The 27,790-nt window shown below is 42.8% G+C and overlaps 1 protein-coding gene across 4 annotated transcripts in view; it reads right to left on the reverse strand.

Annotated features, from left to right (window-relative positions):
• Positions 1–3,353: 3,353 nt before the first annotated feature.
• Positions 3,354–27,790, reverse strand: part of Cyp19a1 (cytochrome P450, family 19, subfamily a, polypeptide 1) — a 102,228-nt gene continuing 77,791 nt past the window's right edge. For all 4 annotated transcript variants that reach the window (NM_001348171.1, NM_001348172.1, NM_001348173.1 and 1 more), the window contains 8 exons: positions 24,098–24,248; positions 17,599–17,753; positions 13,893–14,069; positions 10,746–10,860; positions 10,093–10,207; positions 9,220–9,382; positions 5,924–6,165; positions 3,354–4,422 (listed from right to left, as the gene is read on the reverse strand). In NM_001348171.1, coding sequence (NP_001335100.1) covers positions 4,174–4,422; positions 5,924–6,165; positions 9,220–9,382; positions 10,093–10,207; positions 10,746–10,860; positions 13,893–14,069; positions 17,599–17,753; positions 24,098–24,248 — 1,367 coding nt within the window. In that variant the 3' untranslated portion in view covers positions 3,354–4,173. The remainder of the gene's footprint in view (positions 4,423–5,923; positions 6,166–9,219; positions 9,383–10,092; positions 10,208–10,745; positions 10,861–13,892; positions 14,070–17,598; positions 17,754–24,097; positions 24,249–27,790) is intronic.

The following is a 27,790-nucleotide window of genomic DNA, read 5'->3' on the forward strand; positions in this document are numbered from 1 at the left end:
GCTTTGACTGTCCACCAAGAAGGGTAAAGCACAGATCTGGACATGAAACAGACCAAGTCAAAGGTTTACGCACTGACCGGGTAAAGTATGGGGTGTAAATTAAAATGTGAGAGCCAACTAGAAAGAAGATGTAAGTTGGACAACTGCAGAAACCAAAACATCAGGAAGCACTGGCCTTAGTTTGGTGCTGAGCTTGTAACAAAGGCAATAAAAGAAACTATAGATTACAGTGTTGCTGTTCTTAAGACAATAAAGCAAATTTTCAAAATATTTACAATCAGCTTGAGAGAATATTTTACTCATTGTTATGTCTCCTAAACACTCAGCATAGCAATGGCCTATAAATATTTTTAAGGCTAAATTAATAAGTTACTATTATCCCTGGATCATATGTTTTGAATAGTCACTAGCCAGCAGGTAGTTTCCAGTGTGTCACAGCTCCAGCAGGTGGACACTATGTTTCAGCTATGTTCAGATGTAGAAAGCAAACCACGGAGAGTAACTTTCTGTGTCACAGTCCTCACTGGACTGCTTCTGAGCTAAACTCGGGTGAACGGCTGGAGTCAGCCTCTTGGGAATCCAAAATAAATGGATATTGAAGGGTATTTCGGACTACCAGACAATAGTACCAACCATACCGTCTGGCACACTACATAGTGAGAGGCTGCCAGAAGCTTGGGAAGGCTATACTCCCTCTGTTGGAAGCTGCCAAACTTCAAAGCTCACAAACCTGTGCTGTGTCTGCCCCTGCTGACTGATTTGAGAACTGCTGTTCTCCAAGCTTGGAAGCACATCCTCAGAGGAAGGTGAGGCTGGGAGAGCTGACAGAGCTACCCTGCCCTTTGTGTTTTTTTAGGGAGTGGCGTATTGCCTACACTCCAAGTTGGAACCTCTGCTCTGACAAATAATAATGCCTTAGAATAGGCTCTGGGAGACTGACCACTGTCCTGAAAATGTTATGCTCTGCAGAATCACGATAGAAGATGGGGGAGATAAAGGCCATTTGTGTGTGTTTGTTTGGGTTCTTTGTTTTTGTTTGTTGTTATTTCTTGATTTTTGTGTTTGTGTTTTGGCTGGTTTTGGTTTTGGTTTTGGTTTTGGTTTTGGTTTTGGTTTTGGTTTTGGTTTTGGTTTTGGTTTTTCGAGACAGGGTTTCTCTGTATAGCCCTGGCTGTCCTGGAACTCACTCTATACATCAGGCTGGCCTCGAACTCAGAAATCCTCCTGCCTCTGCCTCCCAAGTGCTGGGATTAAAGGTGTGTGCCACCACTACCTGGCTTAAAGGTCATTTTTTAATGAATTGGAATAAAGTTCAGAAGTCATGGGTTCCAGTCCCAACTGGATCACTTCTTCAAGTGACAGGTTCAGTTTAAAAACCTAGGTTTTACTAACAATCTGAAGGTTACCCACATGTGATGGGTTATATGTGCATAAAAGAGGGAAACACTGGCCAGTGGGTAGCAAACAAACAAATGGGGATGTGAAGGGATGCTTCATAAAATAATAAAATGGAGATAATAACTTCCTAAATTAAGTTGAGTACCTAACTGAAAATATCATGTATTCCAATTCATTACCAAGTTCAGTTTAGCAAATCTTTCTGAAAATCTAAGTCAGAGGTCAGCCCCAGAACTGATACAAGATACAAAAGAGAGTCCAGGTAGTATTATTTGGAGATGGTCAACACCACATACTCACATAGTGAAACGTGATACTTAGAAATACAAAATGGCAAGTTCCAATGGTCATTTCCCAATATGAGAAGAGTTCTGAACCTCACTATTTTCCAGTTGGAAAGAGAAACAGCATCCCCATTAAAGCCTGGGGAAGGTGATCAACACAGTTGAGAGGAGAGGGGTAATCGTTCTCACGACTTGATTGTGGTAAAGCTTACGTGCATGTATTTTACTGGCAACACACAATCTACCTTTTTGGAAGCTGACAAAAATAGAATCTGTGGCACCTTTGTTAATTAATGAGCACTTAGGGTTTTCAAACATGTGTCCATCAGCCTACTGGAAAGCCAACAGACAGATTCCTCAGTCATGGGAACATATGGTGTTTGTCTGAAGATGCTAGGTTCAACAGTTAACCAAATATTTGATAATGGGAGATGCTCCCTCAATCTTCTCTTCTCTTTCTGTCCTCTCCGTGTTTCTGCCTCCAACTTCTGTTTGTTTTTTTCCTCAACATATTTTTGTGTCCATATCATCTAGATACAACTCTTCCAACTTCTACTTCAGCATAAAATATATGCCTTCAGTGCATATTTACATGTGAAATAAAAGTAGACACTTCAGGAGAATCGGTGAGTGAAGAACACTGATAAGAGCTCTCCTCAGTCATGCAGCTCCACAGGGAAAGATAAAGTAGTGCACTGAGGATTAGCGAGTGGATTATCATAATATGCTAACCTTCACCTTGATCATTGGAGCCAAATCTGGATGGTTATCTAGACCTGGAAACAGACAGATTTGGGTGGATAATTATATATTAGCTCCCTTTAAATCATATAAATTCAAGCCCAAATATGTCCTTCCTGACAATGTTCATACTTGAATTTTTAGGCTATCCATGAGCAAGTGTGCCTATGCCAAGCTGATCTTGACAGTGGATTGTTGTGTCCGGCCAGCAGACCACAACCTGGGTTCTAGCCTGGAAAGGCATTTTGGAAACCTGGAAGAGAAGAGGGGCTAGGTGGCGAGAGAAAGGAATGTAGCCAAGACAGTTATTCTGATCAAGGCTCAAATTTTATTGTTGCGACACTAGTTATGAAGGAAGGGGGAGGGGACCCGATTCCCGCCGAATAATCTCTGGTCCAGTAGAAAGGTGCACGTGTGTGGCTCCGCAGGTTCCAGCAGTGGGCGTGGCAGAACAAATGAGCAGAAAGCTCCACCCCTGAGCAAGCAGGTTTCAGGCTGGGGGAGGGGAGACTACAGTGGATAAGGAAAGTTAGATTGGGAATGGAGAAAAGATAAAATAACAAAACACCTACACATGTTTTACACTCAAGTGTTGCCTTGTTGCTAAACAAAAAGAATGTTCGCATGGGACATGATGGCTGTCCACTCGATGGAAACATGTCATGTGTGTAAGCCTCTGGGGTAACACTTAAATCTGAGGTAGGATGAAAAAAATGATTTGTGAAGGTTTGACCCTTATTTTTTGAAAGAATGGGGTCATGACAAGAGAGAGAGAGAGAGAGAGAGAGGGAGAGAGAGAGAGAGAGGGAGAGAGGAATGAGAAGGTGTGTCAAAGGAAGAGATGGTTCTTTAGAAGTTGGGGCCCCCTGGCCTGCTGCATTTCCTTCCATGGAACTAAAGGAACTAAGCAACAATGCAAAGTTTTTTTTTAAAAAGACTTCTTTATTTGAAATGCACCATGTGATTTTTCCCCCTACACCACACATAGAGTCCTAGCTATATTTTACTCAGGCTAATACTACTTAGGCATGTTTTACCTGAATCTATACCTACTACAGTCTAACTACACTCCTGGGAGCACAAATTGAGAGTAAGAAACGACACCCTATATTTCACTTTTGCCCCCAAACAGTTTACATGTGGATCCACCGTAAGCAACTGGGTTTAATGTAGAAAGAGTCTACCACACACACACACACACACACACACACACACACACACTATGTATTCATGCATGCACAAGTACACACACAGACTTGCATACGTACATGGCACATGCTTGTGGGCGCGCACGCGCGCGCGCACACACACACACACACACACACACACACATATGAAAGTCCTGTTGTTCATTTATGCCTGGCCCACATGCTGGGATGTTGACCTGGCCTTTCTAATAACTTAAGTACTTCTGCCAGAGTCATTTCGATGTGCTGACAACAGCTGTAGAACTCTAGCAGGAGACCAGACGTGTTTTACTGATGGTCTGTCTTTCCCAAGGTATATATTGTAGGATTGGTCCTTTAAGGCTTCAGTTTCTTCACTGGTCCCCAACACAGACTCCTTTCTTTTGCATCCTGGCTCCCTGGATGGATGCCCAGCTTGATGACAAACCATAGGAGCTATGATCATAAAATTCTACAGACCATCAAATGTTCATGGTGAGGTTCACGCCACCTACTCGATAAAATGGATGGTTTCCATGTAATTACGGATAAGTAATGCCCCAGAGTAGATAGGCCACACTTCTTCACTGTTGGAGGTACTTGTCTGAATTCCTTGGAGAGAAAATTATTTCCACAAGGTGCCTGTCCTCATTTGGGTGCAAGGACAGGTCATTCTTTTTCGGTATGTTTTCAATACACCTTTTTTGCAGTGTCTTCACCTGGAATCGTCTCAAAAGTGTAACCAAGACAACTTTCATCATCACCATGGCGATGTACTTCCCAGCACAGCCGCGGGGCCCAAAGCCAAAAGGCTGAAAGTACCTGTAGGGAACCTATGAAAATGATCAGATGATTAGCCAGAATCATGCAACCATCTTTCTTTGATTTTTCTCTGAAAACACTGACCAGTCAGAATATTCTAGCTTTGGCATTCAGCCATGCTCCTTCCTGCCTGAGACCAACAACTGTGGCTAACGAAGCTACTGTGCCTCTCCTATGACACAGACCGGCCACAGATAGCCCCTAGTTTTATTTTACATGTCAATAAGCTGAGGTAAGGCAGTGCAAATCACCATGTTATTAGAAACCCTGTAGAATAATTTCAGCTTTCCTGGTGCTTTGCAAGTTACTAAGGCAAAGTTTGTTTTTGTGTGACATCATATAATAGATGAAATGAAGACAAAAGCTATGTATGTCCAGACTGTTAGTGTCAAGCTTCTTGTGTGCGTGAGAAAGAGAGGGGATCTCTGTGGCCTGGGCTTGCCCCAATGTTCTGATCCTCTTTCCTCTACCTCAGAGTGCTAGGGCTACAGTACTATAACATTACATCAGGTTCACTGGAAATTTCTAATTACTGTGAAAACTAATAAGGATCATGTCTGTCTGTCTGCCTTGTCTAATATGTATTTATGATTAGAATTACAAAAAAATTTGTTGACCAATTGACCGACAAGGGATCATCTGGGTTGCCTGCCTAGAATCATTAATTAGAGTACCATATCAGCATTGGGTCCCCATGCTACACACAAATAGAAAAAGAGGAAACATAAGGAGCTACTTGGAAAATTCCATCTTAATAATATTGTTCTGAAACAATGGAAGCAAAAAAAAATCTCTCCTATACACCAGCCGCATATAAAAGAATGCTGATTCTTTAATCATTGAGTTTTATTTAGAATAACATTCAATGCTTGAGGCTATTTGATAGAATAAAGGTAGCAAGAAAACTAAACCTTATTTGATTTCTATCTAAAGTAGAGATCTACAGCTGAATCTAGATGATGCTAAAGTGATGCCTTAGTTTCTTTTACTTTATTATAGAAAAAGGGAGAAATTCAGGCCTCAGTGCTAAAGAGCACGGGATGTTCCTCTAGAAAACTGAACCAGGTTCAGTTCCAGCACCCACATGGTGGTTCATAATCACCCATAAACTCCTGTTCCAAGGGCTGTGATACCCTCTTCTAAACTCTGTGTGTACCAGGCACATAAAAGGTATGCTTACATACATGCAGGTAAAAACACTCATACACATAAGAATTTTTTAATTAAGTAATAAGTTCGAATGGAAGAAATCGTTGCCTTAAATAAGTCTTTGCCAAGTTAAGGACTTTTTATCTTTTGCTTCCCTGGGTGGCAACTATACAAACATTTTACAGAGATACAGAGCCAATGTCTTTTTGGTTTGGGATGAATGTGTCAGCCATGTTCTAAGCTCTAGGACATAAGTGCTCCCGTGACTAGGAGAAGGGCAGATGAAGCTTTGTAAGTGCGTGTGGAGCAGCTAAGGCCACAGCACCAGAAACAACATGCTCGGGTCTAAGGAGGAGTGCTTACATTCTTCTCAAAGTTTTCAAGGGTAAATTCATTGGGCTTAGGGAAGTACTCGAGCCTGTGCATTCTTCCGATGTTCAGAATGATGTTAGTTCCCTTTTTAACCGGGTAGCCGTCAATTACGTCATCCTCCAGAGCTCTGCGCATGACCAAGTCCACAACAGGCTGGTACCGCATGCTTTCATTAATGAAGTTTTCCACCACTTTTAAATTTTGGATATCCTCGATCTTTATGTCTCTGTCACCTGTGGAACAGATTAAAAAGGACAAAGAGAGCAATGTTAGGAACAAATGTGTTCTTTTTGGTCCACAGGGGGCTTTATAAAAGTTAAGATGTAAAACCATTCCTGGAAAATTCATAACAACCACAACAAAGATTTCCTAAAATTATCTGAAAATGTGTTCCTATTAGATCCATGTTCCCAGCTGTGGTCAATGGGCAGGAGATGGGCCCAGCCATCTTTTCAGAAAAGACATGACCTCTGCAGTTTCCTGTGGGCCACATCTACTCTGCATCCCATATTCCTCTTATCTGCCTTAAGTCTTCGAGTTTTCTGCCTACTCTACATTCCAGGGAACATTTACTTTGCCTTTTACTATATGTGCCAGCTAGCTCAGTAACAACCCCAGCCAAGGGTGCAGAGGCTGCTACAGAGTCGATGAGATCATGCACGGAGTCCAGTACATAGAGCTCTCTCCTCCTGCTGCTTCCCCACATGTGCCACTGACAGCCCCGCCACATCTGACCTCAAATAAACTGTTGCAGGAATATGGCAAGATGCTCACTACCCCTCACCTATAAACAGTGAGTGCCCTGCCCCCCCCACCCCCCCAGTGCTACTGAGAAATAACAAGACAGTCCCAGTGTCTTGGCCTGACCCGACATTGGTCAAGGAAGGTTAGATTGTTCCAGATATGGCAAAATTTTCAAGTACCCTCAAATGAGCCACTTTAACAGAATCAAAGTATCCCGGGTGTCCTGGAAATTCTAAGAAAGAGAAGCTGCATCTCAAGTACTGTGCTTTGTGGCCAAGGACCCAACAAGTACGCATTACAGGGTGGAGAGATAAAGGGATGATCACAGAGGTTTCCAAAAGTATTTCCTAGAAAGTCATGACCATGGACTACAAGAGGGAGCATGGATGTTGCAATGTGCTCTGCGTATGGACCACAAGAGGGAGCCTGGATATTGCAACATGACTTGCTGCTTTTCCATCTTTGCAACGTCAGATGAAGATGCACCAAGGCATCTCCCTCTCAAGGGACTTTACTAGCGATCTGATAAAAGCATGCTCTCAAAACTAGTTTCCCCTCCTAGACCCTCCCACAGTGCCTTCTTCCTTCATTCTTTAAACTAACGTCCTTCCTTCCTTCCTTTCTCCCCCCACCCTCTTTCTCCTACCAGTCTACAAGCCAACACAGTGAGTGCTATTTCCTACCCTCTACACAGACCCTGAACACCATATTGGGAACACTGAACAAACATTCTGGAATTTGGAGCACAGTTACCCTGTTTCTTTCTCTACCTCGATGGGCGTGTTTCTCCTTATCAATGCATCTACAGAGCCCTCCTCTCATATATTCAACTAATGCAGTTTTTCCTTAGTGTCAACCACTTCGAGCAGCTATAAAATGTCTTTTTAAAAGACGGTGCCTTTTCACAACCAATAACTTGTTTAACCAGCACTGTGTAAAGCCAGGAAAGTTGATCTCGTGTCATGGCATGGCATGGCATGGCATGGCATGGCATCTGCAAGTAGTGTGTTCCAAAGAAGATCACACAGGCAAAGGCTACTCCAAATAAGATTTTTGTTTTCTCTCAGAAAAGAGTTATGATGTCATGTTTTCAAAGAAAAGGGGGACAGGACAAAGCCGAGGCAGAGTGATGAAAATGGGAATTGAAAGCCATAGGGCATGCAGAGGCTGGACCGAGGCCCATTTGTGGTAGACATACTGCTTGGTTTTCATTTGCTTCCCTTAACAATTAAAACAGGGCCTGTCTCTGACTCTGTTGCCTACCATTGGATCCCCTTCCACTATGGGGACTGCCTGATTGGTCCTCAGTAGGAGAGGATGAGCTTAGTCCTGATGGGGCTGGGTGAGCTTCATGCCAGGGCAGGGTGGTAGCCAAGGGAAGCTTCCCGGAGTAATGGGGAAGGGATCTGTAAGGATGGGACTAGGATGAGAGGAGGGAGGGGGCTGTGATCAGTATGTCAAGTGAAAAAAATAAATTAATGAATGAATAAAACAAAGAAGAATAAAGAAAAAGAAAATGGGGATGGGAGAAATGACAGAGCCCTGGAGGCTTCTCTATAGAAACGGTGGGAAGAGTGGGGGAAGGACCAACATCTATGGATTCATTGTGACTGAAGCTCATTACCCCCTATTCTCTGCTGTTACCCTTTCATCCTCCTCCTGCCTCAAAGTGAACCCACAAACACATTTTTGTAAACAGTAGCCATCTTCCTAGGTGGACTCACTAACACAGACATATATAACTCACAAGACAGGCAGAGCACACAAATCTCAAGTTCCACATCTATGGAGTTAACCAACAGCATTCAATGTATATTTATTGTGTTTGCACTGAACAAGCACAGCCTTTATTTTGTAGTTGTCCTCTAGATAACACAATACCATAACTATTTATATAGTATTGCATTGCATCAGACATTATACACAATTGAGAGGTGACTTAATGTCTGTGGGAGGGCTAAGTAGGCCACGTGCAAGTACTATATGATTTTCTAAGATGGACAAACTTGACCATATCTGTGTCTGTGTGCATATGAAGTAAGATTTCAAGCTTGGGGGATGGCTCAACAGGGAAGTATACTTCTCACCAAGCCTGAAAACCTGAATTTGATCCCAAGAATCCAGCTGGGAGGTGGAGAGAAATAACTGCCACAAACTGTCCTCTGACCTCCACACTCATACATACTGTAGCATGTGCACATGTGCATACCACACACACACAGCTCTTGAAGGACATACAGCAAGCAAGTATCAGTGGGGGTGGGGGGATTCAGACACAGTGAGAAGAATTAGGATGTCCACTGTCTGCCTTACACATTGCTCTGGTGTTTGGATTCTTCAACAAGCACACATTATCTTTACAATTTATACAACACATAAATAGTAGGGACTGTCATTTTAACCTACTAAGGAAACTAAGATGTGACAGAACTACTCTATTTTTCCTTAAGGTTTTATCAGATTGTTAAAATGTGTGGAGCAGCTGACACTCCCGTTCTGCAGGGAGTTCCTGAAGCACTGCTGTCTATCTGGTAACCGCTCACCCACAACAGTGTGGATCTCCTTCAGGATTGCTGCTTCGACCTCTGGATACTCTGCGACGAGAAGTAACATGAAGTACAGAGTGACCGACATGGTGTCAGGGGCTGCAATCAGCATCTCCAGTATGCACTGATTCACGTTCTCTTTCGTCAGGTCTCCACGTCTCTGAGGAATTGACAGAGGAGACGACATTGGGAAAGGGAATCAAGATTTTAGAAATGTCTGGGAGGTGACACTCAAGCACCAACAACCTCAACAAAATGAAATGAGAGGTTTAGATAATTAGAACCAACATTGTGCATATTAATATTCTGCATATAGATAAACAAGTAGTTGATTACCTATGTACCATTGACCCTCCATACACTACCATTCCACACCAATGGATTTGACTAACTGGGCTTCACAGATATTTTGGTTGCATTTTTACTGAGTAGCTACAGACATTTTATAATTATTCTCTAAACAATGCAATGTTATAGCTATTTGCATAACATTAGCCTGCATTGGGTATTATTAACCCTATGGGGTGAGACAAACATATGCAAGTACCATGGCATTTTAGAGATAAGATTTGAACATTCTTATATTTTGGTATCTGAGGAGGATTCTAGAATAAAGTTCCCAGATATTGAGAGATATTTTTACTTGGTGTCTTAAGTCTCCTCTCTTCCTGGTTTTGTAAATTACAGAAAAATGTGAATAATAAATGTCATAAAACAGCTGTTTGGGCTGTTTTGATGGGCTATCATAAGGCTGCTAGAGGAACTTTTTAAAGAGAAATCATGCCACAGTTCTAAAAAGGACTTTCTAAATAATGGTACACTGCCATAATACATATCAGGTGAGGAATTGTGGTTCATTCAGGCCAATACCTCAGCGAAAATCAAATCAGTTGCAAAATCCATACAGTCTTCCAGTTTCTCAGCTGTGGAAACTTTGTGTCTCTTCTTTTCCACCAAAACAGCTATCTCGTCTTTCAAGTCCTTGCTGAAAAAAAAAAGTGTTAAATTTTTCTCAATTTAGACTTCCAGCAAAACAGATTCTGCTTGTTGAAAGGCATTGGTGTTCATGAGTAAGTGAGTTTCCATTTTATTTCTTCACAAATAAGTTACATGAAGTACTTATCTTATGGTACTAGAGTTAACTGGGATTTCTAAACACAGGTAATACTCTCAAAGCTATAACTCTAATTCTATGTCTCCATCTTTTTGATATGCAGAAAGCTCTGGCAGGTGTCAATGTTAGGGTTAGCCATACCTTTTCTGTCAACTCAAAGTATAGCACGGTGTCCTTATTCTAGAGAGCCTCGGGCCACACATTTGGCCATTGCTAAGGGGGCTCGTGGCCAGAGGCTTCCTTTGTCCTCTGGTCTGTCCCAGTGCAGCCAAATTGCTATGAATGTTTCATGAGTAACTTAGCATGGCCCTCTGCACGCTGGTGAGCATGAAACCTATCAAAGGAGCCAACAGCAGCAAAGACACAGTGAACAGTGCCCGGCTAAATCCTCCAAATGTGGGTTACTTACACGGATCGTTCATACTTTCTGTAGAGCCAAGAAATCTTAAAGAAGATGTTTGGTTTGATGAGGAGAGCTTGCCAGGCGTTAAAGTAACCCTGGATTTTCTTCACAATAGCACTTTCTGTGAAACAAAACCAAGAACAAACTCAGTGAGAGAAAAGGTAAGCCTAAGAGCAGAACTCCAGACAGACTCTGGCCAGTCTTGGGTCGCCAGTGGACGCAGACTATACGGCAAATTCATTCACTTATCTGCTTGCCATCTAGATTGGCTGAGTTAGCTGTAGAATTGACAGTTTTCAAGTTTGTGTCTGAGACCACAACCTAGACTCTCTCATAGCCCAGTCTGGTTGGGCTTCTCACTCCCTCTGGCTCTTCTGGACAGAGGGTAGTAATTACAGTTATTGTGTCCTTGGTCCTGGAACCTGGAAAGGTGCTGTTTGGACAAGTGAGATAACTGAGTGGGTAAAGGTCCTTGCCTCTTGATGATTTTGAGTTCAATTCCTGGAATCCACATGAAGGTGGGAGGAAAAAACAGCTCCCGAGTTCTCCCTGGCCCTCCATAGGTACACAGGACCACTCATGCCTCTTTCTCTATCATTAAGGATGATGATGATGACGACAACGACGACAACGATGATGATGACATATTTAATTTTAAAACACCAAGTCTGTTATGCTGCTAACACAGTTCAACTGATTCTGGAGTTAGGTGAGATATTAACTGGGCTACGTACTAGGGTTATCCATATAATTAACAGTTCCTCGATGTCTCACTTTCCAGTGCTAGGTTCATTTTATAGCGTTCTTCACATAGCCTTCAGACTTATCTATATTTGGCCCGAAGTGCAGAATTCATGTCAGTTTCGTCAATGCATTGTTCTGAGCTTCGTGCATTGTTTATGACAGGCAAGTGATAATAAGTTAAATTGAATTAAAAAGAAAAAGAAAGTCCTTGCCTATTTTTTCAAGTTACACACACACACACACACACACACACACACACACACACACAGAGGAAAGATATCAGATTTTTTTTTAACTATCAAAATGCCAATCACTTCTTTACAGAGTTTTTAAGTTTAATCCTTACAGTCTTGCCAAGGGAGTGATAACATCTCTGTTTTGCAAATTAAAGAAACCTACAGTTGATAGAAATTAAGGATGCATACAGGATGGCAGGCAGGTCAACTTGGAAGTTTAAGAAATATGCAGTATAAAGGGAAATAAGCATAACCCACGTGAGCCACATGGGTGTTGTGGCATCGAAGTCTGGATCCAGCCACTGATTGGTGCAGGGATTCACAGCTCCCTCCACACAACCCTTCCTAATAACCTAGGCCTGGAAGAACCCAGGGAGCAGGGCTGGGTCAGCATGACTGCCTAACTTCAACAAAGACGTAGGCAGAAAGGCTGGAAGCAGACCAGGTGAAATGTGACACAGATCTTCCCAGAATAAATTGCAGAATCAGATTTGGTTTCTGTAGCCCTTGGGCAGTGCAGGAGAGTGGTGATGGCAAGGCCGTGGGAGCCAGGAGGAGGAAGGAAGGCTCACAGCTGATCTCAGGGCCCAGATGGCTTCCACGAGTGCTGGGGAGTGTGCCTCTTTCTCCTGCCTTTCGGGTCTGTGCATGGCTGCGACTTTACTTCATTCAGACTATGTTTGAATGTCCTCTCTGCAGAGATATTTCCTGACCACTCAACTCATGATGGGCGTGGCCACACTGCCACCCCACCTCAGTCCCTGTTCTTTACCCCGATTTGTTCTTGTTTCGAGGCCTAACATGTGACCTGGCATTCACCAGCTTCACTGTTCATGTACCCCACTGCAATATAAGCTTCTCAAAGGTGACATCTTCCCCATCCTCTCCCCAGAACCTAGAATATAAAGTAGGCAACCAATACATATTGGTTGAGTGAATGGATGATCAATGATAAATTAATTTAGGAAAATCACATACTAATGTCAACAGCTTATGTGCACATTTTTAAATGTTTGCCTTTTTTCATTTAGGGGAGAAGGTAGGATGCCTTGCGGGTTGTTATAAATATTAAATGGCAGGCATGCACATAGAGTATCTTTTCAGATTGTATGGTACAAACCAGTATGTTTGGTACATAGGAAACACCTGACAGCTGTTATCACCATTTGTCAATATCAGCAGCATCAGCATCATTTTATCATATAGAGACAACCAAGTTCTCATAGAGAGTGACGTTGCAAGAAGGAGCATGTACATGTATACATAAATACTTGTTTGTATCATGTCCCAAAGAATGGTCAGAAATGGTTAAATATATCCAATTTACTAGTGCTATGTTAATGGCCACATTAAATGATAATGTTTGCAAAAGATAGAATGCTATATCCTAGAGTAACACAGGAGATACAGAAGAAATGGGGGTTGAACTCTAAATTTGAAAGTTTATAAATGAATGAACAAGGTAGAAATGCTGAAGGCAGGGGTGTAGGGGGAGATACTGATAGTAATGTCTGGTTCCCTAATTGGTTCTTGATTTGGTCAATAAAGGAAGCTGTGAGCCAATTGCTGGGTGGAAGGGACAGGTGGGACTTCCAGGACCCAGGAGGAAAAGGAGACAGAGGAAAAAAGGTGATTTTTCAGCCAGGCTTTGGAACGAGCAGCACACAGCTATCATGTAAGATCTTGGACCAGCTAGAACCAGATAGCCAAGGAGGTCAGCAGAAGCTAGCTGATACAGGCTAGCTGATAAGTTTAAGGCAGAAGATTCTGTGCCCAGCAATTGTGCTAGTAGGCAAATTCAAAAGTAATAAAACCATCTGAGTGTTTTTCTGCAGAGCAAAGGTGAGTAGAGAGAGAAGCAGGGTCTGTGCTAGCAGCTTGGTGAAGATAAGCTGGGAGGAAACAGCTAGCCAGAGTGGGGCTGGGGAGTGGGACTGGCGGCAGCCAAGAGGGGTCAGAGTGTGGGCTGCAGTCCCGGGCAAAGGCAGTAACGTGACTTTTAAAATCACATGCAACAGTGAGGGGAATATCCTTAAGAATTTGTGGAATTGCTTAACCAAGCACAACGTACGAAGTAGCACTTCAGTATGAAGTAGCACTTCGCTTCCATATACTGCCTCCGCATGCCCTGTTGGAAAGGGGACAGAATGCATGAGAATTCAAATTCCAGTACCGTCCAGGGGGATCCCCAGGAAGAGCATGTTAGAGGTGTCCAGCATGATGTGTCTCATGAGGGTCAACACATCCACGTAGCCCGAGGTGTCGGTGACTTCGCCCAGCCGGTCCAAATGCTGCTTGATGGACTCCACACAAACTTCCACCATTCGAACAAGACCAGGGCCCGTCAGAGCTGAAGAGCAGAAATTTGGCTGTCATAAACATCAGTGCATACACAGAAGGTTGTGTGGACACTATGCCCCTCCTTAGAATTGGGAACAAAACACCCATGGAAGGAGTTACAGAGACAAAGTTTGGAGCTGAGAGGAAAGGATGGACCATCTAGAGACTGCCATATCCAGGGATCCACCCCATAATCAGCTTCCAAACGCTGACACCATTGCATACACTAGCAAGATTTTATCGAAAGGACCCAGATGTAGCTGTCTCTTGTGAGACTATGCCAGGGCCTAGCAAACACAGAAGTGGATGCTCACAGTCAGCTATTGGATGGATCACAGGGCTCCCAATGGAGGAGCTAAAGAAAGTACCCAAGGAGCTAAAGGGATCTGCAACCCTTTAGGTGGAACAACATTATGAACTAACCAGTACCCCGGAGCTCTTGACTCTAGCTGCATATGTATCAAAAGATGGCCTAGTCGGCCATCACTGGAAAGAGAGGCCCATTGGACATGCAAACTGTATATGCCCCAGTACAGGGGAACGCCAGGGCCAAAAAAAATGGGAATGGGTGGGTAGGGAAGTGTGGGGGGGGAGGGTATGGGGGACTTTTGGGATAGCATTGGAAATGTAATTGAGGAAAATATGTAATAAAAATATTTTAAAAAAAGAAGGTTGTTTCGACTTATATGTCAGGAGCAATTGTCCCCAACTTTACATGAAATAGTAGGGTGGGGATTTTTGTAACCGCCTCCATTTATACTTTCTCATGTTACCCTGGTTTTTTTGCAAGAAGTACGTACCTTTTTGATCAAAGATAATTGAATGAATATTACTTTAAAAAGATGATTCAGGTTCAAGCCTTTCTTGAAGCACTAATCATTTGTGAGACTGCAGATGAAACATTAATACTTCTGGGATAATAACCAACCAGTGCCTTTTACGTTTGCTGGACATGGTTCCCCTGAGGTGATGGTTTGGATTTTATGGGAGGGGTCCACATTTATTTTACATTTCAGCATGTAGACAGATATTAATACAGAGCCGGTGAAACTGGTCCTTAGCCATTTCCACCTGAGGTTCCTAGATAGCATGGACAAACAACTCAGTCTTAGAAATATTGACTGTGTGCCCTTCTCCTATGCTTAGCCTCTGTTCAGATTACCTCCAGATTCATTTTATAGAGCGATGGCAGGCAGAGCAATCCCTCGCTTCTTTGCAGGCTTCAGTGACTGGGGAACTCCTAAAAGAGGGTGACAGCTATTTACTAGCATTGTACCTCAACCAACCCTGCATGAAGGCCCTTGACATGTATTTGTCAAATAAATGAATTGGACAAATGAATGGATGGGTGAATGAGTGAATGAATGGATGGGTGAATGAATGAATGAATGAATGAAAACAAGTAGAATGAATTAGTTATGCCTTCCTCTTGCTCTGCTCCTGATCTAGTGCTGGCTCTAGTGGTCCATCATAATAGATTTTTTTAAAGGTTCTTTCAGAACTAGCTTCTATTTTTATGTCTTTCATTATTTAGATTCGATGTTAACATTCTTTAAATGCCATGGAAAACCCCACTTGTTTTCATTGTTCATAGTTGTGCTTTGTTTTCATTAAACTTTTGTTTACTATCAGAGGGATTTTCCTAAAATCACACCCAAATGTTCATATCCATTTCCTTGAAGTAATTAGTGAATCCTTGTAATGCTTGAAATATACTCAAGATCTTGACGTAATGAGAAATGTCTTGAGTGATTTGGCCCTGCCTTTCCCTTGGCCTCAGGTTTGTCCATGGAGGGGTCCCTGGATAGTTGTGGTGATCTAGCTTTCTCTACTGTCAAATATCCTGTTCTTTGTTCTTATGATGTCTTTCTTTGCTATGCTTTTTAGTTAATTTATTTAATTCAAAATTCATCATAAGGACCCACTGCTCTGAACTGTCTTTCCTGACCCTTTGGTGGCTTTTGGTGGCCGATGTGTCTGTTCTCTCCAGCCTGGTACAACCTTATCTACACAGTATTTGACAATACGTAGATCCACCTTATCCAGCCTTCCTATTACATGGTTCTCAATGGCAGGACCAATTCTTGCTTGTCATTGTATTCTTGGCACCTGATACAGTGATGAGCATAGTAGCTTGTTGAATGAACAGATGAATGTCAAGAACATAGGATATCCTAAATACTGATTGACATATTCCTAGTGAACCTTGGTCAAATGAAGAAGTAAAATACAATTTATAATGCTATGGAGTCAGACATGTTTTATATAATATACAGTCATATTATATATTCTTTTGTGTATATATGAATTATATGTTATGCATATATGAATAATATATTCATATAATATATTTTTTACAACATGTCAAGTCCATGTTCTATAATACTCATCAATTTCTGTGGATAATGAAATAAATCACCAAGGTATTAATTGACTTGACTGAAGTCCTCCTATGAGTATTAATGGAACATGGGCCCACTATGATCCTAAGACCTACACTTTTCCATTAATCCAGTGTCATTCTTATAAGGCATAGGGAGATAGATCTGCTTCAACATGAATAGTGACACACACACACACACACACACACACAAAAGCTACCCAAAGTTTCCTGGGGTCTTAGTCACAAAGTGACTGAAGTGTCAGTCCTCAAGAGGACGAGATTACGATATGTCATTATGGTAAGTCCAAGCAAATCCTCAGAGTCATTAATGAGGAAACTTTCCCAGCTGAAGCTATAACAGAAGGTGTAACAAAGAGAGGCAGGCAAAGGAAGTCTGGACCTTTACCATCAGACAAGGAATGAAGGTGGGCTCTGGAAGCTGGAAGAGGTAAGACCACAGATACCTCCTATCCAGAATCTCCAACAGGCTTGCCATCACCTGCTGGGACCCATGACAGACTTCTAACCTGCAGAATTTTAAGATAAGCATGACATGTGTCCCAAACTGTCTAGTGTGTTACTGCAGCCAGAGGAACCACACATGTGTCTACAGCAATGTGACAAAGTCTGGATGGAAAGAAGAATTTTGATGGTACATGGTCAGACCTAAAATCTCTGTTTCTCCAGATGCCATCTCTAATGAGATTTCCAAGGCATGACTATGTTTCCTAATGCTTGATGTTATTGTCGAAAATTGGCCTGTGTAGTTCTCAACATCTTTATTTTCAGAATGATACAGAAAGGACCAAGTGCCTGGTTAAAAGCTTAGAATTAAGCCTCTGCTCACCTCTGACTTGCTCTGCTGGTGTGAATCTCAGCTTCTCTAGGACTTCATTTCTTCAACCATAAAGCTCAGAGACTGGATGAGGCAGCACACAGAGTCTCTCCCTGTGCTAAGATTCTCTGGTTTCATTTGCTGGTTGTTTTCTCCCCAAACATCTGGCCTGGGAGACAGTTGGGGCTGCCAGTGTATTCTTTAGTCATGCTTAGATCAAAAAATTATGTGGCAGCCCAATTTAAAGCATGCTCTTTTTTTTTTTTTTTTAAAAGGAGCACTGTTGCAGACCTAAAAAAATAATGTAGGATTCCCATTTACCTTTCATAAAGAAAGGGCGAATTGTTCTCCAAAGGCTCGGGTTGTTGTTAAATATGATGCCGTTCTCATGCATGCCGATGCACTGCAGCCCACGCTTGCTGCCGAATCGGGAGATGTAGTGACTGTGCTTCATGACATGGAACATGCTTGAGGACCTGTCAAGAAAGCGAGCCGTACTGTCAATCCGACAGAGGGGAGGGGCTCCGACAGAGGGGAGGGGCTCCGACAGAGGGGAGGGGCTCCAACAGAGGGGAGGGGCTTTATGGCAGTTCTCCTGACTGTGTGGTGGCTTTCCCAACAGACGCGTGTTGATCCAAACAGAAAGTACGATGTCCAGTGCTCAGGTTAAATAAGTATGCCAGGTAGCCTGAGAACATCCCTGCTTGAGTAACTCGTTTGTACTTTCTGACTCCTTGGGTATCGCTGTAGGGCGACGAGAGGCCTTGAGCAGGTGGAGAAGCCCTGGGTGGATGTGTGCTGAGTATTCCCTTCTAGTCCAAGTGTGGCTGTTGACAGTGCATTCAGAAAACATCTGGCATCACTCTCTTCCCCTGATATTTAGGGACTGAAGACTGAAGACTGCTCCTGCTGAGGTTAGCCAAGCCTACTCCTTGATCCAGCTGTGTACCTGAGCTCCTTGGTTATCCGTATGTAGCACCCCACTTCCTTGCTCAGCTGTATGTACTGACCCGGCCTTCCCACTCAACTCTGTAATAAACACGCTGAGCTTGCGGGTGAGGGGTTGCCAGAGGATTATTCCACTAAAATTAATTTTTAAAATGAGGTAAAACTCCAACATAATGCTTGAAATAGCTTATTTAGTTGGCATTTATTTCAGGAAAAAATTCAAAATAAAAACCATCGAATCAAATTGCCTCTCAATTTAATTCCCAATAATATTTATAAAATGACTCGTTTTATAAACAAAAAGAAAAAAATCAGATGTTTCAAGTTGAATTCCAACAAATTAATCTGCCACTCCAAATTTTACTTACCTAGAATTATCATTCTATAAAACAAACTGAAATTACTGATAATTAAAATAAAATTCATAGCTTTTTTTACCTTTCCTAACTTTCTCTACAATTAAAGCAGAAAGTATTTTTATGTTCTTTGGTCACAATGTTGCATTTTCAGTACTTGAGAGAGGAACACAGCATTGGTGTTTGTTTGTTTGTTTGTTTGTTTGTTTTTCTGCTCTGGTTCCCAGGGATTCTGTCCATTTGTCTTATGGACCCAACTAAACATGAGTTTAGTTTGGTTGCGATAACTAATCCATATGGCCCTTAGAGGGCGCTGTCATCCTGGTGATTTTTCAGCCTGATGTTCTGCCAACAAAGAAACCATCAAGGAAATATGGCCACCACAAAAAAAAAAAAGAAAGCAGTTTAAACCAAGGTCTTTTCTCAAAGTGAGGCAGAGCTTATCCAAACAGAGTAAACTGGACAGTTAAGGAGAGAGGGCTGAAGGACAAGCCCACACTCCTGGCCATCACAAAGACCTGATCTTGAAATGAACCCTACCAGCAGTCCTGAGGGAAATGTCTTGTTTGAGAACGTGAGGATTTCCCAGCAAGATGCCCACGTTCAGAGGAGACAGTGGACAGTGTAACACCGCTGAGGTCAGAAGGCAGACTTTTAAATATGACTGAAGTTAAGAGATCACCAAAATAGGCAAACCCTCCCACCCCTGCCAGAGAGAGGGGGAGGGAGGGGATGAGGAAGAGGAAGAGGAAGAGGAGAAGAGGGGAAGAGGGAGACAGACAAGGAGAGGAGGAGGAGGGGAGAGACAGACAGAGATCTCAATTAAGTTCAGGTGGGTCCTCCATGCAATTCATCCATTCTACTCTCTGTCATCCATTCTCTCTCTCTTTCAATCTCTGTTGTGAGTCCTTCCTCCAAACTAAGACTTTAGAAATTTTCCTGAGGAAAGAGTGGGAATTAGAAGACAATCCTAGGGCCGAAGCTATACACTCAGCCTTCCTTCTGATTGCTATATGTGAAATGATATGTCCTTATTCAAAGCCAGTCCTTCCTCGTGCCCCTGGGACATCACATTTCACTCAGCGCACACACATACACACACACCCAGCACATATACACATCCAGCACACACACACACACACACAGCACACATACACACCCAGCACACACACACACATACACAAACATACCCAGCACATACACACACCACATACACGCCCAGCACACACACACATATACACATCCAGCACACACACACACACACACACACATACACAAACATACCCAGCACATACACACACCATATACACATACACATAGCACACACTCAGTGTACACAGAGCACACACACAACACACACAGTACACACACACAGCACACATACACAGCACATACACATGCACAGCACACACACACCACATACACACACAGAGCACACCACATACACACACCACATACAAACACACAGCACACATGCAGTGCACTCACGCGCGCACACACACACACACACACACACACACACCTTTCCCCTTCATCAGCAGTTCCCTCTGTAGTTCTCCATCCCCACCACAACTCACTGGAGTCACATGATCAGGTGCCTTATTGTCTCTGCTTGTTACCGTGCTTCCTCTCCGTTCCTCTGCCATCTTTGCTGTTTCTTGAATTGTTTAGACAGGCTCTGTGTCGGGGCCTCTGCGCCTCCTGTTCCTTCTGTACAATGCACATTTTCTCCAGACTTCTGCCGGGATCATGTCCTCACTTCAAGTCTTTTGAAAGTATATTTATTTTATTTTTCCATTTGTGGTGTGTGTGTGTGTGTGTGTGTGTGTGTCCATGTCTTCATCTATGTAGGCATACGTGTGTGGGTATACACATGGAAGCCTTCGGCTGATGTTGGGAATCAACGTTACTACTCTTCCAACTGTATCCATTGAACCACCTCCCCAGCCCTCCTCCTAAGTCTGTAGTCAGGGAGGCCTGCCCCAAACCACCCACGTACAATTATACTACAGTCCCTACAACTAAGCCCAACCCCAACCTTTTTTTCCAACTTTCCCCCATGTAGTACATAGCTACTTGGTTTCCTCAGGACTGTCTCACCTTATCATTAAAACCCCCTAGCTTAGAAAAACTTGGCATCTCAGGCAAACTAAACAGCTGGTCATCATATATACACTCCATAAGGACATTTACATCACAAACAGGCTGCACAGTTACCAGTGTGACCCCAGGAGATTATGTCTGACAACCATCATGGTCATTTCATATACTCTCCAGTGACAATGTGTCTTTCTCAGGATGCACCCGTATTAAGGAGCACATGGCTACACTATGCATCTCACTTCTCTATTCGTAGCATGCTAACAGTACGCTCTCCCATCAGAGCAGGAACTTTGAGCTGTTCTTATTCTCCAAATGGAATACTGCTGTGTTCCTAGAGCAGAGCCTGGTATGTAATGCCTTCTCTTTTATCAAAGGAATAGAAAGTCAATTATTACTCTTAGTACATAAGCTCTTAATATAAGTTGAACAAATTCCTTGTAAATTTACACATAATTAAGACAGGCATGCAGATAAAACTTTCATTCCCATGTTAATTGTTAATTATCCCTCATGAGTGATGCTCAAATTACTTTTTGTATTCGTGACAAAAATAAATGTACACATACATACTGGGCATATAACACAGCATCTGTAGGCCCTGGTGTGGGACATTAACTGCCCAAGGGCACTATGTATGCTTTAGTGCAGATTCCATAAGCAGCTGCATCGCAGGGCTTTACCTCAGAGTCTCCAAGATGTACAGGCAGCATGCAAGCAGCACTCCTGACTGCCTACCCTGAAATGCTGCAGCCTCTGCTCCTTTGGGACAAGGCTAGTTGGAAAGCTGGACTGCAATCATCACATAGTTGTAATGACTCTAAACCTCAAACTTTTCAAATGGAAAAGAACTCGGGCAAAATAACAATCTTTCTGAGGTCCTATGGGGTTGTTTCAAGAGGCACAGGTAGTTCTCAAAAGGACTTGAAGAGTGGGCAAGGGAGGGAGGTAGGGACAAACAAGTCCTGTTCCAGAGGGGAGCTCAGCCTTTAACAACAGCATGGAGGGCTGGGAGGCAATTAAGGAGAACACAAAGACTCCCACGAGTGAAAGGCCGGAGGGAACAGAACAAGAAGAGACCTGGGAGATCTGGGGGAAGGGTAGGCTGCTCAAGTCAAGTCAGTGCCTCTGTGTGAGTCAGTACTGTGCTGGCCAGAGCCACTAAGGGTCACTTTCCTCATGAAGGGTAGGGAAACCTGGCTGTGACAAGGACCCCACCTTAGGAGTTGCGTGTGGACACCTGTGATTTGTCTGGTGACCTAAATTTCTAAATGTCCACTCTCTGCGAGAAACTTTACCTACTACTGTGTCCTCAGACTCATTAGTCTTCATTTGAAATCTAGTCTTCTACCAGCCTTTCCTTGGCTAGACTCAAGCATAACGCAGTAAGTGGAAAACCACCCAGCGCTGCTTAGTTCTTTGCACTAGTCTCGGAGAAAGGCACTCTTGCCCCAGGAACAACTTCCCTTCTTTCCATGTGGGAGTTTGCTACGCTCCACAGCTCTCTGGAACCACCTGGAAAGCTTCAGCAAGGCTGGTATCTGTCCACAGCCAGGCTAGGTCAGGATCCATGCCTTAGAATTCCTATATGCTCCTGGCCTACTCTAAAGCATCACCCAAGAGAGAATGGTACTCAGGCAGAGCTGTGTTTGAACAAGTATCACCTGTTTGCCAAGGGAAACTGGGGGAATGGAAGCCAGGCTAAGGGAGAGTAGGGCTAGAAGACTGTTCTCTGTGCTGGGGGTGAAAACACAGGAGAGACTGTCTTAGACAGTCCTAAATGGCATTGGTTACAAAACATTTTTTAAGACAATAACCAATTGAAAAGGTGACTAAAACACTTAAGATGTAGAGAAAACGTCTCTAATTTGCTTGAATTAGAATGACCAGACTTCAGTAGATCTTAACAAATCAAACCAAAGCATCATAGTGGTCTAGTCACGCTGGAGCGATGCCCCTGAACCTGCAAACGTGGTGAAAGCAGACCGTGGTGCTCTAGTCCAGATGTTTGTTTAGTAGGTCCTGGTGGGATACAAGCACGTGCACTTCTAACAAGTTCTGAGCGGTGCGGCTGTTGCTAGTGAAGGAAGCCTGCCAGAAAACCTCTGCGCTGCTCCATAAGGAGTGAGACACGTCCCATGCCCACCGCCCACCACAGCTGCTCAGGGCTCTGTAGATGTAATCTGCCTCGGCCATTCTTCAAAGTGCAACAACCTCGGAAGGGCACCTCAGGCAAAAACGAGGGAATTAAATAGATCCAGAACATGACTGGGTAGACTGAAGTATTTGGAATTCTAGGATTTTTTTTTCACCTGTATGCCCTTCTTTCAGTATTTACTTCAAAGAACTGGGCTTCAAGAATATTGTTATATTTGATAAAAGGACAAGAAAACTAATGAACAAGAAAACAAACAGTTCCTGGGCTGGAGAGATGGCTCAGCGGTTAAGAACAGCACTGGCTGTTCCAGAGGTCCTGAGTTCAATTCCCAGCACCCACATGGTGGCTCACAACCATCTATAGAGAAATCTGATGCCCTCTTCTGGCATGCATGTGTACATGCAGAGAGAGCACTCACATACATTAAATAAATGAATCTTCTTACCCGTCATCAAGACCTTAGGAAATTCCAGGATGAATGCAATCCAGCAAAGCATTACAACTCAGTTACAACTCAGGAAGGAGAACTTTGGTTTTTAATGGGAACTACTGATCTCAGTTGGTTTCAGATGGCTTCGCCCAGGCACGGCTAACTGCCATTGATTGGACAGTTGGTTTCAGATGGCTCTGCCCAGTATTCAGTAGCTTGCAGGGTAAACTGAAAGCTACTGGCCACATTTCAGCTTCTGCTGTGTTGTTATTTAAGGATTTGGGGGACTGTTTTTGTTATTGCTTTTCTATTCGCTTACTTGTAGAAATAATACCAAAAGCAAAGAGAAGCAGAAAACATGGTATGTCTTCCCTAAAGCATGTTTACCAAAAACCAAGCCATCTGGTCTCCAAGTGTCCACATTTGTGACTCAGAGAAATTTGGAATAATTTCCCAACTTCCTATGGTTTTTTATCTACGTGTCTCTGGCTTCAACTCAAGGAAAATTTAATTATTTTGCTTGTCCACAGTATCAGAATGCCACACAGCCATTTGTCCCCTTCATTTCGTGGAGGGGAAAACAGTGTAGCTTTACCAAAATATCAAGCTATCAAAATGAAGTGACTTCTTCTAGAGAAAACTCAATATTATTTTTAAAACTAGGGGAAACTTCAGCCTTGATTTTAAGGGGGCAGCAGAAGTAGTCGGAGCACAAGCAGTGGGTGTTTGAGTACTGAGAGAGGAGCCCAGGCCTGACGCGCGCTAAGGACACATTTCTTGCTGGGCTGCACCCTCGGCCACGACAGCCTTGCTTATTCACAGACTCACTTGCTGATAATGAGTGTCTCCTCTCCACTGATCCAGACTCTCATGAACTCTCCATACATCTTATTGTAGTAGTTGCAGGCACTTCCAATCCCCATCCACAAGAATCTGCCATGGGAAATGAGGGGCCCAATTCCCAGACAGTAGCCAGGACCTACAACAGACCGTGAGAACACAGTGAACTTCTTAATAATGCCCCCCCAAAACTTTGTCCTGTCATAGTCAATCTTTTTTATATCTTCTGGAGTCTATATGTGAGTCACTTAAGGTGATTTAAAACAAAAGCAAAGATCACAGGAGACTCTCCACCTCTTCATGAATGAGAAGCATGGCTTCAAAGTTGCTACTCTTGATCCGTCATCACGGCTCCACTAAACGGGAAGCTATGCGCTCGTTTCTAAGAGTCTGGAATAAAAGTCCACTTATCGGTCTGTTATAAGCATAGGAACCATGACAGGTGACAAGCTGATGAGACTGTATGGCTGCCTGCTGCTCTTATCTGGAAGTTCTTGGTTGTGAGCAGCCCAGTTGACAGAATGCATTGACTAGAACCGGGCATGGCTTTCTTTCATCTGAGAGAGGGTCTGCGAGGATAATGTTCAGTCTCAAAACACCCCGCTGCTTTTAGAAGGCTCAGTTTATGAAAAGGAGTCTTGAGCAAAAATCTCGTGAGGTAATACAAACCTAAGAACTCATTATTACAATGTAGAACTCACAACCTACACTAGGACTCACATAACAGGATCTGGTTTCAGCAGAGAGCAGAGTCCAGCTTACAGCTTTGCTAACATAGACAATGGTAGGATTATGCAGAGCAAGAACCCAGGGGAAAGGGAGGGAATTGTATGTGGTCTATGTCAAACAGCAAACTTGTAGCTTGCATTTGTTCTGTTAACTTTGTAGGTCAGCATACAAAGTAATGTGTGTCACCACAACATTTTCTTTTTTTTTTTTTTCTTTTTCTTTTTTGGTTTTTCGAGACAGGGTTTCTCTATATAGTCCTCGCTGTCCTGGAACTCACTCTGTAGACCAGGGTGGCCTCGAACTCAGAAATTCTCCTGCCTCTGCCTCCCAAGTGCAGGGATTAAAGGCATGCGCCACCACACCCAGTACCACAGCATTTTCAAACATACGTGTGGTTATTCTTCGTGTTTTTTGATACAGGGTTAAACGGCTTAGCTCAGGCTATCCTGGAACACCAAGATTCTCCTCTCAGATTTCCAAGTGTTGGGATTTCAATCAGACCTGGTAGACTATAGTTTACTAGTGGTCAGTAAAAAGTTAGATAAATAAGGTTTACCATGGACAATAATTTTCTAAATCTTTTTTTTTTTAATTCCATGTTGTCAGTGAAATCATTATAAAGGCAAAAGCATATCAGGTTGTATGAGACTACACGATCTGTGTAATGATCTAGATGGTGTAAGCTTTCAGCTGAGTCATCTGGCCTAGATGTTCACTCCCAAACTTGGCAAACACTGTTTAGCCATTCACTTTGGAGTAACCAAGTTCTATTAATACAATTATCAGACCTCCTCCTCCTCCTCCTCCTGTTTGAAGAGAAGATCTTTGAATCAAAAGATCAATAGAATCAAAATATAGTCAAAGGTTTTCAATGTTCTAACTCTAGTAGAGTTAGAATATTATATCGTAGGTGCTGGCATTATATTGAAACAATTCCCTTATGTTTGCTCAAAAATTTAAAGAAGCAGATTTGATCAAATACATCGTTCTTCAAAATATCAAATATATCAACTTTTAATCTTTAAAATATGTGTTGTAAACAAAATACCATTTATAGCAGTACATCACAGATGCTCCGCAAGTGTTTTCAAATAAACTGGCTGTGTGTGCATAATATAACGAGTGAATTTTTGAGTGCTGTCCTACACACACACACATATACACACAAACACACAAATTTTTAAATGAAATAACAACAGTTTTTGTTCTTTCTTAGAGCATTTTAGGCTGTCTTTACATTTAGATCAAAAGTGGAAGAAGATTATATAACATTTAATTTATATGAGGCCAAGTATTGACTTGACTAAAAAAAGACTTGTCTACAAATATTTACTTATTAGTCAAACTCCATGAAACACAATGGCAATACTATAAATGGCTTATATTTGGGAGGCACTATTCCCCTACTAGTATAGTATTTCCCTACCATAAAACATAAAAATTATCAAAATAAAAACATTTTGAGATGGGTCTTACTATGTAGCACCTGGTTGGCCTGGAACTTGCTATGTAGACCAGGGTGGCCTCGAACTCACAGAGATCTGCCTGCCTCTGCCTCCCAAATGTTGAGATTAAAGGTGTGTGTCACCATACCTGGCCAAAATGAAAACATTTATTTAAAAAGATATGACAATGGAGATTTGTATATATTGAGAAATGAAGCTTGCTAGACAATATGTGGATTAAGAGTCTGTGTATTTAGCCAGGCAGCAGCAGTGGTGGTATAAAGCTTTAAATTCCAGCACTTAGGAGGCAAAGGCAGTAGATCACTGAATTCAAGACCAGCCTGGTCTATAGAGTAAGATCCAGAATTACCAGGGCTACACAGAGAAACCCTGTCTAGAAGAAAGAAAGAAAAGAAGGAAAGAAGGAAGGAAGGAAGGAAGGAAGGAAGGAAGGAAGGAGGGAGGGAGGGAGGGAAGGAGGGAGGGAGGGAGGGAGGGAAGGAGGGAGGGAGGGAGGGAGGGAGGGAGGGAGGGAGGAGGGAGGGAGGGAGGGAGGGAAGAAAGGAAGGAAGGAAGGAAGGAAGGAAGGAAGGAAGGAAGGAAGGAAGGAGAGAGATGGCAAAGGGAGGGAGGGAGGGAGAGAGAGAGAGAGAGAGAGAGAGAGAGAGGGAGAGGGAGCGGGAGGGGGGATATTCTACCAGGAAGAGTTTGGGATACGTAATTCCCAACTCTATGTCACCTTAATTCATCCAATAAACATTTCCTGAGACCCTAGTTTAAATATTTGTTCCAAGTCAAGGTCTAGAGATAACAATAAGTACAATTAATCTATATTCTTGCAGAGTAGTGAAGGAGATGTAAAAAAAAAAGCAAATAATTATAACACATTATACAAATATCTATGTGCATATATTCCTTGCATTTACATGTAAATCTTGAACCACGGATGGGTAAAATATGAGGGAAGTATTCTAGTTGCTGACACATTAGGCAGCTCTCAGCTTCTCAGACTGGCAATGTTTCTCTAGGCATAGACTGAGTCCCGCAGCCCACTCCCAGGAGCAGTAAATACTTCACTGTCTTCTGATGTCGCCAGAGAGCATCCTTAAATGCCGATAGTTAGGGACACTTATCTAGCTGGAACCTGGCCTTCACACCTATGGATACACCCTTGAGAGATGCGTGCACACCCTTTTTCACAGCAAGACTGTTGTCCTTAGGACCCCAGCTGGAGGCATTGTCTGCTCTATGAACCGTGAGATTTTTGTAACGCTCAAGACTGTATAGCAGTGGAAAGGAAGCACAATGCTATCACCATCTGGATGGATCCTGCTGACTTAACAGTAATCAAAAGGAGCAATGGAGACAAACAGTATACGTGTATTGCTAAAATATTTAAAACAAGACAAAAAAATCTATATTGTCTGACGGTATGACATTGGGTCCCAAACTGTCACAAGGCAGTAATTGTTACAAAATCCAGGAAAAACATTTTACCTCTGAAAGA

The sequence above is a fragment of the Mus musculus genome, chromosome 9, assembly GCF_000001635.26.
Source record: "Mus musculus strain C57BL/6J chromosome 9, GRCm38.p6 C57BL/6J".
In the NCBI taxonomy this organism is placed as follows: Eukaryota; Metazoa; Chordata; class Mammalia; order Rodentia; family Muridae; genus Mus; species Mus musculus.